Source organism: Columba livia, chromosome 8 (genome assembly GCF_036013475.1).
Source record: "Columba livia isolate bColLiv1 breed racing homer chromosome 8, bColLiv1.pat.W.v2, whole genome shotgun sequence".
Lineage (NCBI taxonomy): Eukaryota > Metazoa > Chordata > Aves > Columbiformes > Columbidae > Columba > Columba livia.
Window position 1 is genome coordinate 613,014 of NC_088609.1, and position 18,319 is coordinate 631,332.

General features: G+C 49.0%; 2 protein-coding genes across 7 annotated transcripts in view; both read left to right on the plus strand.

Annotated features, from left to right (window-relative positions):
- The window catches only part of FAF1 (Fas associated factor 1), a 152,884-nt gene extending 143,399 nt beyond the window's left edge, over positions 1-9,485 (plus strand). For all 6 annotated transcript variants that reach the window (XM_065071395.1, XM_065071396.1, XM_065071392.1 and 3 more), the window contains one exon: positions 6,540-9,485. In XM_065071395.1, the coding sequence (XP_064927467.1) occupies positions 6,540-6,623 (84 nt within the window). In that variant the 3' untranslated portion in view covers positions 6,624-9,485. The remainder of the gene's footprint in view (positions 1-6,539) is intronic.
- A 427-nt stretch (positions 9,486-9,912) lies between these two features.
- LOC135580073 (keratinocyte proline-rich protein-like) lies at positions 9,913-16,113 on the plus strand (the record flags this gene model as incomplete). Its single annotated transcript, XM_065071406.1, has 1 exon — positions 9,913-16,113. A coding segment is annotated over one exon (1,242 nt), but the record flags the coding sequence as incomplete, so codon positions are not given.
- Between the last annotated feature and the right edge of the window lie 2,206 nt (positions 16,114-18,319).

Consider the following 18,319-nt stretch of genomic DNA (forward strand, 5'->3'; position numbering starts at 1 on the left):
GCCGTGAGTCCAACCCTGCTTCATTCTCCTGCGAGTGACTGTTCACATCCGTCCCCCTTTGGGATGTGTGCAGAGCGAAGTTCTTGCAGTTCATTTGGAGCACAAGTTGTGTTCGTATGTTTTCAGGCTTCCAGAGGATGTGGCTGTTTGCTTCCTTTCAGCTCTTCATCAATATCCGTGGTGAAAGCTATAGTAGCATTTCTGGGCACATGATCTTCTTCTCTGTGGCTAGCACATGTTGAAATAATTAAACACAGGAATAATTGTGAGTCTGATATAAGCACGCTGGCAGCCGTGCCCACCGGTGACGGACCGTTTTGCTCCTCGGCGCAGCAGAAAGGATGCTTAGCGTGCAGTGCTCTCCTCTGTAAATGCCAATCCTGAAACCTGTTCTCTCCTGAGCGAAGGTGCAGGTGATGGAGCTCTTCTGCCCACCGTCCTTTCTCAGGAAAAGACGCGTTCCAGAGTGTTCTGTCGGCTTCTTTTATCGACGAAACCACACGAAGAATTCCTAAGTAGATGGAATTTTTCAAGCCAGAAGGAAGGAAGGGTGGAGAGCAGGAAGTGTGAGAGAGCTTTGCAGCACCTTCCTCGTCCCTCAAAATCTCGGAGCTGTGGCCACCAGCACCGTCTTGTGTGACACTCCTCAGCGCCACCAGCACCGTCTTGTGTGACACTCCTCAGCACCACCAGCACCGTCTTGTGTGACACTCCTCAGCACCACCAGCACCGTCTTGTGTGACACTCCTCAGCGCCACCAGCACCGTCTTGTGTGACACTCCTCAGCACCACCAGCACCGTCTTGTGTGACACTCCTCAGCACCACCAGCACCGTCTTGTGTGACACTCCTCAGCGCCACCAGCACCGTCTTGTGTGACACTCCTCAGCGCCACCAGCACCGTCTTGTGTGACACTCCTCAGCGCCACAGCAACAAAGGCATTTTATTGAGAGAGACTAAGAAATTTGAGATACTTTTATGTCTTCACTTCTCTTGCCAAAATGAAAAAGCGTATTTGTTATATTCAGTCATGTTAGTAACTGGGTGCATTTGGGCCATATTTTTGGGGAGTACTGATCACTAACCAGGATTTCTGATCTTGGGCTGAAGAGCAGCACAGAACTGCCTCAGAGCTGCCCAGTGGAACGGCTGGACCAGCGTTTCCCAACAGCTGTTGTTGGAAGGCATATATTTATATACTTGTTCTACAACCCACTGTTAAAAGGTCATAAGATTTGGGTAGAAATCTGATGATTTTAAAACATAATTAATGATTGAGATTGTATTTAGTTTAGGTGCGAAAATGATGATTAGTGTTTGTGGGTTTTTTAAGCTTTGTTCCGCAAACGTGAGACATTTTTCCCAATTTAAAACGTCAGACTTTCAGTAGAATCATGAATTCATAAGGCTGGACTTTTACAGAGCACCAGATAGTCCAGGCTGACTATACAAATATGGAACACTGGGCTTGGCCTTATCCTTATTACTTACACTGTCCTGCCATTATGCTTAGTGTTTTATAAAACAGAGGAGAAGACACTTACTGTCTTAATTTACTGTCTGAAAAGACAAGTAATGCAAGTCCGGTTTTAAGACTTCACTGATTAAAATCTATGCGGTAAATTATTTTCTGATATAAATTATGTTAAATCAATGAAAATTTATGCTCCGTGGAGACTGGTGGCATCTCGGGTACCCTGGAACACTGCACAGCTTTCCTGAGAAAGCGGAAATCATGCTGGAAGTAGAGGATATAACATCAGTGTTCTGCTTTATCAATATCATAGACTCATTTCGGTTGGAAGAGACCCTCAGGGTCATCGAGTCCAACCATAACCTAGCCTAGCCTAACTCCAGCACTAAACCATATCCCAAGAACCTCGTCTAAGCGCCTTTTAAACCCCTCCAGGGATGGTGATATATTTCACTTTGCTTAGTAAATGCATTTTAAAATATGCTTAATCTAAAATACTCATTTGAGAAAATCTCTGCAGAGGAATAAGATAATCAGAACATGGCATATCTGGATTAAAACTTTGCACTTAAATCGAGACTACAAGTCTTTAATATGACATATTTTTCCTTGTTTCTGACAGCTTTCTTCAATTCAGATGTAAATTCTCTCCAAGTTTATTGAACTAAACCAGACCTAATTGCATATATTTCTGTAAAGTAACGCTGCTTTTGTTGCTCAAGTTGATCATATTATCCATATAAGCCATAGGTAGAAAGGATTCACTGTATTTGTGTGTCATTCTGGAAATATAGGTTTTGTAAAACAAATCTGGTACCAAGCGTGCCTTTAAGTGATTTCTATTGCATTTATACTTTAGGAGGATTAGGAAAGAGAGTAAAAGAAGTCTTTGTCCGTTAGCTTCATTAAATGTATTCATGCGTGTGTAAGTGGTATAGAGGCTGTGCTGCTCAGGAATCAGATCCCTGGCCTAGGGTGGAGAGCAAGGTGAAGGGTGTGATATTTACTGCTTGTGTAAGTGTCATAATAATTGTGTATTTGATTCTTTACTTTTAGATGACCTTCCTGGGCACTAAGCCGTTTAGTTGTATTTCTCTCTTCCTGCGGCTGGGGCGGGCGAGGAGCCGCACCTGTGAGCTGGGGGAGCCCAGCTGCCCGGCTGCTGCGGGATGGGACACGCGGGTCAGCGAGCTGCAGGCAGGAGTAGCACGGAATTGTTCTAGGAGGAAGAAGAGTTTGCTACAAAAATGTATCAAAATGTCATTTAAACTAGTATTGGGTCATCACAAACCCAAGGAATTTATTCAGAATAAAGTGTAAGTAGCTACTACATGCTTACAGGAGAATTGCAGGAGTTAACTTTACTATCTTTTGGTTTTGTACATCTGAAATTATTCAAACTCCAAAGTGCTGCAGAAGCACTTCACACCAGCTAGCTAGTGCTCAGTTGAAATAATCACTACAGGGTTCTTTCAAACAAATACCTGTTAAAACAGGAAGTTTCCTGTGCACCAAACCAACACCAGTTATGTACCAAAGCTCTTTGTGTTCAAAGATGAAGTCCTGGCTCTGCTGCACCAGAGCCTAAGGTCCTGGAAATGAGTTCATAGCTGGGGGAAATGTTCTGGTTTACCAATCTAAACCTCTTTGAGAACTGAACCATTTTGTGGCGAGGTCTCGCACCAGGGCAGAAGGTCCTGTTAGCACCTCTGCTCGCGTTGCTAGAAGAGCCTTCCCGGGGGAGGGAGGCGTGTCGAGGGTTGCACAGAAAGCTGTTTGCCTGCAGGTGAGACGTGCCCGGGCTCTATTGCTCTGGCTTCGGGACAGCCCCGAGGGTGCACACGTGGTGTTCTGCAGAATTCGGAGAGCTTGAAGGTCAGAAACGTTGCTGTCGGTTGAGTTGCAGTCCCTCAGCATCTGAACATGGTGTCCTCCCTCTGCCTCTGCTCGCCACATATGTTTGGAACAGTGGAGAGCCTCTTCTTAGGGGGTTGTAGTTTACATTTCATTATAAAGTACTTACCTTATCAAAACCACAAAATATATATTAAAAATACATTAACGTCGCTGGCTGGTATCACCCTGTGATGTGTGAGCGGGCTCTTAGAATACATGAGACTGCTGGAAAGTCAGATACTGCAGGAGCTGAAAAGAGAGAGAAACACTGTGCTCGTAGCATTTGTTTAGGCCTTTAGCACATGCCGAATGCTTATTTTGGTGAATTTTGCAGCTTTAATCAAGAAAGCGTTGGGTGCTTATGTAATCTCATGGAGTTCAGCAGGATCAAATCAGGTTAGATATAGATATAGATATAGATATAGATATAGATATAGATATAGATATAGATATAGATATAGATATAGATATAGATATAGATATAGATATAGATATAGATAGATATGCTTAAATGATTTCCTGTGTAACTGCCAACACGACACAAAAAAATCTTTAAATAATGAAGGTGTAGGGGGGTTGGCCGGTGTAACTTACCTGAGGGGCAGGGCTGTTTCGAAATGAGCGCCATGCAGTGACAGCGGAGCTGAGGACCAGCAGCACTGCAGCGCACTCTGAATTTATCCTAATGGTAATGAAGCAAGGGACACAGATTTAAATATGAAGGTATTTCAATACTTTGTATTGTGAATTAGTCCACGTGGATTTATTTAAGTGAACAAGATTCATTAAAGCACTACATTGGGCACACTTTTGCTGGCTACAGCTCTTCCAGGGTCCTTTGATCTCTCATATACATCATTCTTTGGTTTCTAATTCTGTTTTAGGGTACTGTACGCTGTAAAGCATCTTAGGTCTCATGTTTAATCTGTTTACAAGAGAAACCATTTATTTTGGTAGGAGGTATGTTCACTAATAAGGCTTCTGTTCTTCGCAGTAAACAACATATTAGCAAACCACAAATAACAAAGTAGAAGCTGCAGAAGGGTTATGGTGTGATAATTAAGTACAATGGCGACCCATATGAACAGAAAATGCCAAGGAGCTAAAACAAAGCAACAACAGCTTTGTTTGTTGACAGATGCGGGAGCCATATTGTTAGTTAATTGGGTAATGATGTGAACGTGTGCAGACGCGCTGGCCCCGCGTGGATCGGGCCGCGCTGGGGTGGCGCTGGCAGGCGGCGCAGCCCGTGCTGCTGGAGCGGCTGCCTCACCTGCCACTGCCTCACCTGCCACTGCCTCACCTGCCACTGCCTCACCTGACACTGCCTCACCTGACACTGCCTCACCTGCCACTGCCTCACCTGCCGCGCATGGAGCGGCTCCCTCACCTGCCACTGCCTCACCTGCCGCGCGTGGAGCCGCTCCCTCACCTGCCACTGCCTCACCTGCCACTGCCTCACCTGCCGCGCGTGGAGCCGCTCCCTCACCTGCCACTGCCTCACCTGCCACTGCCTCACCTGCCACTGCCTCACCTGCTACTGCCTCACCTGCCACGCGTGGAGCGGCTCCCTCACCTGCCACTGCCTCACCTGCCGTGCGTGGAGCGGCTCCCTCACCTGCCGCGTGGAGGCCGTGGGGAGGGACAGCCCGAGTTGCTGTTTTTAACGCACCTGCAGTCTGCAGCCCTTGGAGTTTAGGCTGGGATGTGCATCTCGAATCACACCCAAGTGAATCACCGCTCTCCCTGCGGTTGCAGTCTGGAGGATCGTGTTCATTGCCTAGGCTTGCTTTGCAGGTATTTTTTCCCAAATGTAGAAGAGACTTGTTCTGTCCTCCCCAGCTCTTCTTTTGGGAAAACACACCCAAAGGTTTGCGGATGGCGGATGGCAGAGAGCCCTGCGTGCCTGCCTTTCTGTGCCGCGGGCAGCAGCGGATCGGAGCAGATACCGAAACATCGGAAGATGCACTAAGATATTCATTAGCATACTTCTGTAATCACAAACTTAAATGCACTACTTTGGCTGGATTTTTACATAACAGGCTTGCTTTCTGAGATAATAAGGTTTCAATAATTGAAGCAGCACCTGAGGAGGATGCATGATTGGACTGTCGCTAATAGGAATCGGAAATTGAGTCTGGTCTGTAGAAATGATTTTCTCCTCACCGTGGCACACGGAGTTTCAGAAAATGTGTTCCTGCTTTGGGAATCAGAATAATCTGTTTGGGGGTTTTTTATTGTTTTTGTTTGTTTGGGGGGTTTGTTTTTGTTTTAAATTCTCTTGCAGTCAGAGAGATGAAATTACGTTGATTCCGATGGATTTAGGAAGCTTTTAATATTTGTTTAAATAATTATCTGTAATTATCCAATAACACAATGGCAATACAAATATATTGTGTTTGCCTGATTTAGTTGGGGGGGAGAGAAAGAGGAGCGATACTGGTTAATTGGTAACAGAATTAGTAAGTTATGTTTTTAAGAAAAAATACATGTAGCGTTTCATAATAATTCATCGTATTTGGTGTGCTTGGCACAGTGCTTTCAAAAATAATTGTAGAAAATAGTGGCTTTATGCAATCATATATAAACCAAATCTTACTTTGGAAAAATGTTTATTGGTGCGCATTTGCATTTATATAGCAAAAGGCTAATAATACGTTATTCACAAGCAAACTTCTGATAACGAGTGTGCTCACACAGCACAATGAACTAAAACAGAATTACCAGGAAAAGAAGTAAACGTGTCACGTTTCAGTGGGGGAACCATGTTGGGTTGGTGCTGCTCGCACCATCAGTTCGATTGGAATTTTAGGAAACTTACCTGGGACTACAGGTTTCCTTTCACCTCCACTCGTGTGTTCTCGTAATCCTTCAAAAGATCTTAACTTGCACAAAAATGGCTATATTCAGGCATTGGTTTATGGTAAAAAACCAGGCCTTCCTGGAATTCATGTTGTGGATTCTGTTTATTATTATTCTGTTTATCGTTATTACAAAATAATAATGACACACAGTATCTATTTCTTAGTGCACAGCTTGGGAATTCATACTCACAGCCTCAGTTACAGTGGCAGAGGGGCTCAGACCTCCCCCGCTGAACATCTGCCCTGCGAAGACAGGCAGTCCCCGACGGGCCGCTTACCATATCCGCTTGTTCTTGTCTTTGCAGGTGACCCAGCTGGATCCAAACAAATCATTACTGGAGGTAAAACTGTATCCTCAAGAAACCCTTTTCCTAGAGGCGAAAGAATAGCTGGAGCAGGATGGCAGGACTGACCTCTGGGCCGGCCCGCCGCGGCCTGGCCGCCGCAGAGCCCGGCAGAGCGACACGGCCGCGGCCACGCGCCTCCCAGCCTCGTCTGAGCGAGCGGGGTAAAGTTCTGCTGTGAACACTGAACGTTATGACTCTGTTGCTCACTTATCATCCAGCTTTTGTTACAATTAATGCACTGTTAAAATGTGAGTGATTGTTAAGTAGAATTTTTACTCCTCAAATGCCCCTTTTTCACCAAGAAATCTTGGACATTTCTGCCTGTACTTTTGACACTAGAATGCTGTATATTTGATATCTCGCTGAGCCAGTGCTCTCATATATATGCATTTTATTTCTGTGTTTGAATTTCTACTTTGTCAACTAATTTAAAAAGGCAGAAAAAATTCTCAGCCATGGAAATTTAACAGTATTATAGCAGAAAGCATATAATTTTTGTTAGTACTTTCCGACTTCTTTGATAAGGTGTAAGGTTTTGTTTGAAGAATATAGTTTGACCTATATGCGAGATATTTATTTACTGGTTCTGCTTTGGGTCTCAGTTCTGATTCAGTTGAGGAAGTATTTTCCATTACATTGCAGTGTGCGGAACTGCTTATTGCATGATGTGAATATTTAAATAACGTTGGAAATGGCCAGTACCAGGCACCTGGTATCTTGGCAACACTTCAGGAACCAGCTGATATTGAATATCAGCTGTTAAAAACTTTCCAAACACCAGATACAAAAGTTCTTTATTTCTCATTGTGGTAGAAAGGGCAGTTCCCATTTTAGCAGTTTTCCGTCATTCTGGCACTTGTTTGTATCCCATTACTCGGCTGGTTTAAAGCACCTTGTTTGTTTGACCAAACAATGAGGATCTTAGGAGGTGGTGTAACTAGAAATCTGCCTTATTATTGCACACCTTGGACATTTACCAGTAGATGACTGATCGCATCTCAAACGGAAGGAGTCGTGGTGCTCTGCGACGCGCGCAGCGGCCCTGTCCGCTGGGCAGCACCCGGTGCTTCCCGTCCGCCCCGCGGGACGAGCGCGGCGCTCGTGCCGCCAGCCCGCAGCGACGCGGCGGGGGGGCTTTGCTTTACACCCCTGGGCGTGCAGAACAGGGCACAGGAGCACGGCAGAACCAGCAGCTGCTAGTCGAACCTGTCACACGGATTTCCAGATACGTTTATATGTAATGCATAGTGTTCATCGTAGCAAGATGAGTTCTGTGAGCAAAAACCAATTGCACACATCTTTAAGTCTCTTTTCTTTAGAAGGATGGTGATGTAAAATCAAATGTATGCCTATTATTAGGGTGTTAGTGAAGCTGATATATTGTTACCTTTACCAAAAATGCAAATTTCTGAGCAGGGAAAGCCTTACTCTCCCCTTTATCATTCTGTAATTAGTGAGTGCTACATCAGACACTCTTAGAAGTGAAGTATCTATGACAAAAGATTTGGAAGTGTATCCAAATTCTAATCATTTGCAGTTCACAAATAAAGGATTCATAGCCAATAGAAGGTAAAGTCATGTGTAATGGAAAGCTGAATGCAGACCCTTCATTCTGAACTTCTGTTTTCTTACAAAAAAAATACACCGTGTATATTAAACAAGAAATTAACGTAGGTTGCAAATTGGGGTGATGCTGTTTCTACGAACAATCACAGAGCACAGGCGGGTTTGTAAGTGGTGCATATCTTTGTTCCTTCAGATCAGCTGGTCCTGAGCTGGCTGGTGAGGACGGGCAGCGCCGACGTGCTGCGGCACGAGCGAGGCGCCCGGCCAGCCGGCTGCTTTGTATTAACCTGTTTAACTCCCGTTTGGTCTAATCAGGCTGTTTCCTCTCACTCAACTTATCTCTGTATTTTGACTATATATTCTTTACTTTGATACTAGTTTCATAAACTTATTAAATGTGGCTTGAATATTTGTTGAACTTGCTGAAGTCAGTGCTCCCAAGGTTGGTTTGGCTTTTCTTTTCTAAGTTCTTTTAGTTCTATATTTTCTCCATTTTGTTCATATGACAAAACAGACTGTCATTACCAGAATGTCCTAGTGATAATGAACTGGAAGTGTTCAAAGCGGTGGCATTACTGTCCTCTGATACAAAGATACCAAGATCGGTGTATAGGGATCATTCTGCCACAGCGTAAACAAGTGTATCACGCTTTAAATAAAACATGAGTTTGGTCCTTAAATACTTTGGGCCTGATTTCAAGAAGCAACCATCTAGAGTCACCTTTCCAAATTACACCCTCAGTGCAAACCTGTCCCTGTGTAGGAACATTGACATTCTGCGCCATCGTTTTCCGCTCTCCAAAACCAAGGTATTCACTTACAGGCTCTGCTGGTGTGGTTAATTAGTCTACAGACTAATTCTGTAATCCACTAATACCCTAAAACTGTAACGCTGTCGCTGCAGAGCGTATCCCTGATTCTACCTGTTTATCTCCAGGTTCTTCACATCCATGGATTATCATCAACGCGATTACCGCATTAGTTTAAGTCTTAAGGAATTAGAGCTGAGGAGCGGATCCTGCGGGGTGCTGGGCTCCGCGGTGCTTGGGCTCCGCGGTGGCGGTGCCGCGCTCCGGCTTTCGAGGACACGTCTCGCCTGTGGCGCTGGCGTTGAGATCATGGTTAGAACGTGCGGGCGCGGCCGTTTGCTCGGTGTGCCCTGCGTGCGCACTCTGCAGTTCAGCCAGAGTGCTGGGGTGTTCCTAATGGAGCGATGCTGGGGGGTTGTTTATTCTTTTTAATGTAGCAGAAAAGGACTTTGGCTTTCGTAAACTGTACCTACTCAGTGACATTAGAAACTTAAAATAAATTTTCAATTACAGTACTATTTCTACTAAACAGTGATATGATTTCACTCTTCGTCTGCGGGGAAAGCTAAAATCGCCATGACCCAGATTCACAGAAGTACTGAAGCGTTTCGTGACCTGAGCCTCGTGTGCCGACTCTAAAAAAGGCACAGAAAGATTTAGGTGCCTTAAAATAGGGCGTAGAACAGCAAAAAAATACGTGAGTAGGTCACCAAACAAAGCAAAACAACCCACAGAACACGCGTGAAGCCACTGGCAGACAGGAGCAGCAGCTGGTTGGGGCGGTTGGTGGAGATGCTGAGGATGGAGATGTCTGCAGGTCCTGTGCGAGGCAGCTGAGCTCTGCTCTGCTGGGCCCGGCTCAGGGCTCACGGCGCCGGGACTGGACGTCGTGTAAGGGCCGAGTCCTTTTTTCCAACATTTGACCGTTTGCACAGGATACTTTTCTATTTTGAAACGGTGATGGTGGCCTTCTCCTGAGTCTTCCAGTTGTCAGTGAACTTTACCTTACACTGAAGTTTTCCTATATTGTGAGTGAAGAGAAACAAGTCCCTGCCCCAGACGCTGCAGAGCAACCTGAGCACGAGCCCTGCGCAGGCTGCTCTTCACACGTGTCCTTTTCTGCGCTGCCCGAGCTGCTGGGCTGCGAAGCACCGAAGCACCGAGCTCCATACCAGCAGCAGCACCGCTCCCGGTACGAGCAGCAGTGCTGGTCCCGGTGCGAGCAGCAGCACGGGTACCGGTACAAGCAGCAGCACGGGTACCGGTACAAGCAGCAGCACTGGTCCTGGTACAAGCAGCAGCACTGGAACTGGTGCGAGCAGCAGCGCCAATCGCGGTGCAAGCAACAGCACTGCTACCGGTCCAGCTGTTTCTCCAGCTGTCCCTCCAGCTGTCCCTCCAGCTATCCCTCCAGCTATCCCTCCAGCTGTCCCTCCAGCTGTCCCTCCAGCTGTCCCTCCAGCTGTCCCTCCAGCTATCCCTCCAGCTGTCCCTCCAGCTGTCCCTCCAGCTGTCCCTCCAGCTATCCCTCCAGCTGTCCTTCCAGCTATCCCTCCAGCTGTCCTTCCAGCTGTCCCTCCAGCTGTCCCTCCAGCTGTCCCTCCAGCTGTCCCTCCAGCTGTCCCTCCAGCTGTCCCTCCAGCTGTCCCTCCAGCTGTCCCTCCAGCTATCCCTCCAGCTGTCCTTCCAGCTATCCCTCCAGCTGTCCTTCCAGCTGTCCCTCCAGCTGTCCCTCCAGCTGTCCCTCCAGCTGTCCCTCCAGCTGTCCCTCCAGCTGTCCCTCCAGCTGTCCTTCCAGCTGTCCCTCCAGCTATCCCTCCAGCTGTCCCTCCAGCTGTCCTTCCAGCTGTCCCTCCAGCTGTCCCTCCAGCTGTCCCTCCAGCTGTCCTTCCAGCTGTCCCTCCAGCTGTCCCTCCAGCTGTCCCTCCAGCTGTCCTTCCAGCTGTCCCTCCAGCTGTCCCTCCAGCTGTCCCTCCAGCTGTCCCTCCAGCTGTCCTTCCAGCTGTCCCTCCAGCTGTCCCTCCAGCTGTCCCTCCAGCTGTCCCTCCAGCTGTCCTTCCAGCTGTCCCTCCAGCTGTCCCTCCGGCTGTCCCTCCAGCTGTCCCACCCGTGTTCTTTCCTGTCCTCCACGTTGGGGTGTTTCAGTCGCCCCATCGCTGGGACTCTCGTGGCTCCGCTGCTGCTCAGGGCCTTCTTGAGGCTTTTCAGGTGAGATGTACATGGATGCTGAGGATCTAAGTGTCCTCAAATAGTTCTGATTACAATTCTGTGGCTTAATTTCCCTTCCTTATCTTCCTCTTCATGCAGGTTTCTTCTTAAGGAGAAATACTGCTATGGTGATGGGATTTTTTAATAAAATAGTGAATGTAAGTGTGATTTCGTTTACCTTGAAATGTCTTTTCTATCATTTGCCTATAGTTTTATCTGACCTATTGTCCCAGCTCCCATGAGCATGAGCTACTACCATTCATAAGTATTTCATACCTTGCAAATACAACACCCTATTCATGATCTTGTCTTTTTGAATTTACCCAGATACCTCCCACTCTGTTTCAGCCATTTTAGAAGGTTTTAATTATCCTAATATGTATGTAGAAATGGTTTTCTCTGGGTCTATATGCCCTGATTAATTAGGAATTGTGTTGTGTAAGGAAAAGCAACCGTATCCAAAATGTGGTAGCAATTGAGAAGGGATATTATAGTGACAATTGCAAATGAACTTATCTACAGAGGAAGTTAATCAATTGTTTTGAGGATCTAACTGAAAAAATCTAGGGGTGTTTTAGAACTTAATATAACCTTGAATTACAGAGAACACTGGGTGGCTGAAGAACACTTCCGCGTTTTCAGGGCGAGCGAGACGTCGTGGGGCTGGTGGAGATTAACACAGAACCAAAGGTGAGCTGAGGCTTTCAGTGTTGTGACTCCTTGTGAGGTGTGGTAAACTCCGAGTGAAAATGGCCTGAACAGTCTTCCCTAGTCATATGAAAAGTGGTTTTACACACAGGTACTAATAGCATTAAATGCTCTCAACTGGCAAGTGTTGGTAAACACAAAACCCTCCTTTCGTTTTATGAGCAATTGCAAGGCAAATGTGCAGTTTATTCATGTGAACATTACGTTTTGGCAGCTGTAGCATTCTTCAACGTTCCCTGTATTTCAGATGTTTTCAACTGTATTTTTCCTTCAGATAATGCTTATTATCATATTTGCCTCCTTGTCATCAAGGAATCGCGATGCACGAGCAGTCTTTTATCCATCAAAAATGCCAGATTCAACAGGACACATGTTCTAACCAGTGAACCCTTTGAGAATCCTTGATTTGGCTTTACGAACACCCCACTAGTTTTATTGGGATTTATCCAGCTGCCACTGACGTCTGCTTCTGGAATCAAACCAATTCCCCATGAAATTATCATCGTTTTCCAAAATGAATCAAAGTGGTGATCTGATAACTCTGTGCTGCTAATAACAGAAATAACAAAGGAAATAAAAATTAGATCTGCGCCACTGGATCCCACAATCTAGTGCCTGCTTTAAGATTCACTGTGGTCAAGTACCAAGTACTGTAAAACATCCTTATCCACTGCGGCTCTCAGGAAACGGCACAGCACAACCGGTGGCACCGCACGCGAGCCGAGCCCCCGCGCGGGAACGGCAGTGGCACCGAGAGGCACCGTGGTGGTTTATGCCATCCGTAGTAAAATCATTGCCCATAAGCAGCCGGAATCCTCAGGAGACCAATTAAACTCCCTTGATGAGGTCTGCACCGCTGGGCTGGTGCGAAGGGGGCGGCCGCCGCAGGACAAGAATCGGGCTCGTAAACAGCGGCCAGAGCAGAGCACGGTGGGAGAACGGAATTGTACTGTCCAAGAATAAAGTGATGTTACTGAAATGTTAGCTTAGGTCTGATCTTTGTGTTTAAAATTCCAGCTGCTAATGGAATCCTTCTTCCAATACATTATTATTCTCATTATTTTAGAAACATTATAAAAATTAATTATTTTTATAATTACTTGCCTATTCTAATTTATAGCAAGGAATTTCTCTTCCAAGAGAAAGTGGAATTAATGCCCCTCGAAGTGTAATGTGGACTTTAAAAAATACAAATCTTCCCGTTGCCATAATCACAGATATTTTTCATTGCAGGCAATCCACTCATCTCCAACAGAGGTGGATTTTCAGGTTATTTATGCACCACTAGGAAAAAGGACTAATAATTATTAATAAAGTATGTAAGGTTCGTATGGTTTTTAAGCACCGAATGAGGCTGAAGACTCCGTACAATGTAACAGTCTGTATCACTGCTTAAGCACCACAGAATAACATCTCCTCCTCCTCGCTAGAGGGGAAATGAGTTATTTTACAGAGGAAAATATTGTTATTAATAATGAAAAAGAGGCCCTGTTCTTACAAGAAAATATTACCCAGACTTGGAATTACATGGGAAAATATATTTAAACATAGATCCACTGTAATATTAGTCTCAAAATCCATGATAAATTCTTGCGTGCTGTCCCAAGGGAAAAAAGGCTCTGCTGCAGCACAAACCGCCAGGAGAAGCTGGAGGATTTATTGGCGACCAGTTTGTCCCGTCTGAGGCAACGAAAATCTCCAGGGCTGCGAGGAGAAAGCGCGGCGGTTCTTCAGCCAAAGTAAAATAAAGAAGCTTACACGACTTATTCAACCTCACGTTTCCCCCTCACCCTGCGGTGATAACTTGTTGTGTCCCATAAATTCAACCGCTTTGAATAACCGTTCGGTAGTACCGAGTGCTGAGTGGGAGAGCATGGCTCGTACCCGAGAACTAACGGTTCTCTGTGTCCTCGTTTTAACAGCACCTTTCCCTCCAGATCCTGGGAAAGCGGCTGCCTGTCCGTCCCTCAGCTCCGCGCCGGTGGCCGATGGCAGATTTACGGCCGGCAGTTTGTCCTCCCGCTCTGCGGTGGGAAATGGCAGTGGCCCGCCCGGTGTCCCGCAGCCGCACCCGCTCACCGCCCGCCCTGCCCGTCCCACCGAGGGACTGGCCCCGTGGGGAGCGGGACACCCCCTCCGCCCCCGGCACAGGCCGGGACGCAGCCGCAGCGCCAGGCGGGGAGCCGGCGGGCCGTGCCGAACCGCGCCTTCGCACCTCGGGGCCGCCGAGCTCCCCCCTGAAAACGCCGGCGCAAAAGGAAAGGGTGGAGAGAGGAAACGCCTCCCGGCGCCGCGGGGAGCCGCCCGCGCCCAGCAGCCGCCCCGCAGCCCCGCCTGCGATGGGGAGAAGCCGCCAGCGGAAAACCCGCACCGGGGCGGCGGGCGGAGCAGCGACGGCCGCGGGGCGCAGAGGTGCAGCCGAGCACCGCTACCCGCTCTGCCCGCACAGCCGCGGAGGAAAGCGCCGTCCTCCCCAGCCGTAAAAAATAACAGAAATGTTTTAAAGCGGATTAAAAGGTGGGATCCAAAAATGAGCGGGAGCGAGGCCGCTCGTTGCCGTTCGTTTGACGGCGGCGTGTGCCCTTCCCCGCGGGCGTGGGCGGAGACGCTCAGCCCTGCGCTGGGCGCGGGGGCGCACACGAAAAATTTGGGCATTACCGGCGAAAAAAAAAGAATAAATAAATCAAATAAACACAGCACATGGAGCCGGAAGCCCTGGCATTGCCCCAGCGCCGCCCGCTCCCGCGGGGCTGGTGGCAGCGGGCGCGGCACAGGGACGGGGCTGAACGTGCCGCGGTACATTGAGGATGCTCCGTCATTAACTTAAGAGCAGTCTGTGTTTGCGTAAGGGCCCCACTAAATAGCGCATGTTAGCCCTAAAAAGAATACAAGATTTTTTTTCCCCTTTAGTGCGTGTGGTTTTTGATGAAGGTTTCTCTTCTCCCGCCCTTCCGCAAACACTCTCAATATGTGTCTTTAACGAGGTAAGTTGTATTTATCTATCGCATTCCGGCAGGATTGTTAAGCTCCTGAGCTCCTAGGGCAACAAACATGGAGGGGGGATCCTCTGGCAAATCCGACTGGGGCTGTCACGATCATGAATAAAAATAAAAGGCTTAGTCTCCTGCTTTCGGCTGATGAAACAATTTAGCGCCCAAAATATGGAAGCGCTCCGAGGTGCGGAGCTGGGCCGGGCAGATGCGGGGACCCGCCCCGCACCTGGGGGTGCCGCTGCCGCGGGCGGGGGCACCTCCCGGCCGCCCCGCCCCCGTCGGGCCGCTGTGCCCCAGCGGGCATGAGGGAACTCGAGGGTTTTTAATTACACTCCTTCCCTTCGCTCCCTTCGTTTTTCTGCTCCCTTTGCAGCGAGACACACTTGGAATCAGAGTGGTTGTGACATTTTGGTGGCAGCTTATTGTGCGGAACACTTAAAGTTTAAAAAACAAGCCCCATAGAAGTTGAGGGGCTTAAAGCAGCCCCCTTTGTGGGGCAAGACATAGAGTTTTGATTCGGGACAATGGTGTTTCTCAAATTTCTTCCAAAAACCTGCACCCCATCTGTGATCTCAATGAAATCGCTTTTCTCTCTCCCTTCAATTCATTTGGCAAAGGGGAAGCAGATGCATGGGACGGGGTCTGAATTTTAATTATTAGGTTTTACCTGAAACAAAACAGCAAATCCTTTTTACCATGTGTTTGAAGTTAGGAGACGGGTAGGGGAGTATAAAATATAATTAAAAGGCTCTCGGATCGTTAGGGAGCTGACAAGAGCCTTTTTAATGAACCTCTCAGAGCGCCCGATAGTAAATTAGCAGAGCGGGGTTTTCCTGAGTCATTCTGCCTCCGACCGCTGCCTTCGCTTTACCTGCGTGTGCCCGTGTGCTTCCACGCCGCAGGCCCAAGGCCACGGAGAGGCTGCGGCACACGCGTGTTTTCCTGTGCCACGGGAGGCGCCGCTGACACGCCGGCTCCCAGCAGAGCCCCGCGGCCCCGCAGCCACCTGCGAGGTGATGGGGAGAGGAGGGGACGGGGCAGCCCGCGCCCTGCGCGCCCCCCGCCTGCCCGGGCCCGCTCCAGCGTCCCGCGGGGCTTCGCGGCGCTTCCCACCCCCCGCCCCCTCCCGCCGCCCTCCGCGCATTATCTCAAAGTGCATTTAACCATCAATAAGGTGCGAAGGGAAAATTGTCTGTCACTTTAATCCATGCCCGAGGGGCTGGGAAATAAAAAGGGAGAGGGAGGGAGAAAGGGTCTTAAAGAGTCTAAAACCCGTACAAGAGCTGTGAAGAAAGCGGGAGCCGGGCTCTGCTCCCGGCCATCCCTCAATTAGCAATAAGCTGCCCGTACAGGGGAGCGGGTGCGCGGCAGCATCGCCTTCGAAGGTGAGCGGGTTTGGTTACGGAGACGATCGGTGGTTAAGGAAACGATCGGCTCCGCCGCCCTTCCTGCTCCCGGGGAGCGGGGCAACCGCTCCGGGCGGTCCCGCCGTGGGGCCGGGGAGCGGGGCGGCCCCGGGCTCCCCCCGGGCGGCCCCGGCCCGCGCTGGGCGATCCCTTCAGGAACGGGAAATTCCTGCTCGCGGCCTCCTCCCCATCTCTGATTCCACTCCACTGGCCCCTCGGGGGGTGGGAGAAGAGGAGAGCAGCGGGGGAGGACCGGCATAGGCACCCCGCAGCCCCCCCCCCGGGGGCGCTGGCTTTCCCCATCCGCAGGGGCGGCTGCCTCCCCCGCCCGCTCCGCTAAAGCGGTGAAGATTTCCCTCCCTTCCCTCGGGAAGCCTCAGCCGAGCCTCAGCCAGGCCCGGGGGACCCCAGCCAGCGCCGGGCCCGGGGGACGGAACCCGGGTTTTTCAGTTTTAGCTCCAGCGCGGGGGCAGGGGGGGCGGGATTTTTCTGTGTGTATGTGCACGCTTTTTTTCCCTCTTTCTGTGTCTGTGTGCGTGTGTATGGATGGGCACAGCTCTCAGAGAAAAGAAATTTTAGAGTAACAACTAAAGGCTTTCTTGTGCAGTTATTTTAAGGGCTTTGTTCGGTGCCTGAAGGGGGATGCGCCCATTTGTTCAGGAGGGGATTCATCACATAGCCCTTTCATGTGAACCAGAGGTTAACAACCTAATGAGCACTTGCTGAAGAGATGAGGCGTGTAAAGAGCCCGATTTTCCCAAATCCCGGGCTGCTGTCTCGGGGATGTGCTACTCTAACCTCTGCTGGGCTAATAGTCTCAGCACTTCCAGCGGGGAGGCCCCGGGAGGCACCGGGTCCAGCAGCGCTCAGGCAGGGCAGCAGCGGCGGCACAGCCCGTTTCCAATGCCCCACCGGGGAGCCGGGGGGGCCCAGCCCCGCCGCTACATATGTTGGGTCAAGTCTCCCCATTGTGAGCGTGTAAAAAGGTGTAAAAACTCAATCATCTGTAGCTTTTTTAAAGGGAGGGCTTACCCTGGATTTGTTGCATAATGGATTGTTAAAAAAGTAGAGGGTTGAATTAAAACTGTTCCCTAGTCACTTTTAATTAGACCACTCTATTTAATTAGCAAAGTTGAAACATGCAATTAAAATTAGCTCAGTTTAGCACGTACTAAAGGAAATGGGGAACGCAGCTCCGGCTCGTATTAAAGCGAATCGGAGGAGAAATGGCGGAGAAGTTTGAGCCTAAGTGAAATGACTCCGTAGAGGTAATTCAGTAAGGGACCATCTGTTAGAGGACCCGCCGTGCTCCCCTTAATTACGAACCCGGTCCTAATGTCTCTATAATGAACCGTCCCATCAACACCGATGCGTTACACACGGCGGTGTCGTTGGAGGGTGCAAAGCGCTTCGAGGGGCCGCATGTGTGTGTATTTATGACACGCTGTTTCCTAAAAGCCGGTGCCGGGACCCGCGCCGGGCCCGGCGGGTGCCCGGTGGGTCCCCGGTGGGTCAGGCTGCGCCCTGTCCCCATCACCCCAGGTGCCGGGCCCTGCGGTGCAGCCGCTGGGCTGCGGGCGCACAGGAGCCCACGCAGGTGTATGTGGAGCCCCGACTTTCCCTGATTTCCTTCCACAAATCTCTCTCCCTTGTCTCTTTTTCCTCCCCCACTGGGAGCCGGGAAATGGAGTTAATAATGTTTCAAATACTTGAGAAGTCCGGGCTAACGGGAGCTCCGTCTACCTTTCCCCGCTCCGGGATCTGAAGAGGTTGCCTGGGCTGGGAGGAATGTGCCTTTTTCTTGGTGGGGGGGAGGGTAATTTTCATTATTGTAATATTGGTTTGGGGATAATTACTTTTAATGTCAAAAAGATTTAGTTTAATATCATCTCTATTAGGCTGCTGGGCGGATAATTAAAAGTGAAGATGATAGCAGCAGGGAAACAGATGGCATTTGCTTACTTTGATTCAGTAGGTAAATAATGAAAAAGTCAATGGCAAACCCCCTAGAACAATTGAAACCTTAAAGAGCACTAACATTAGCAGGT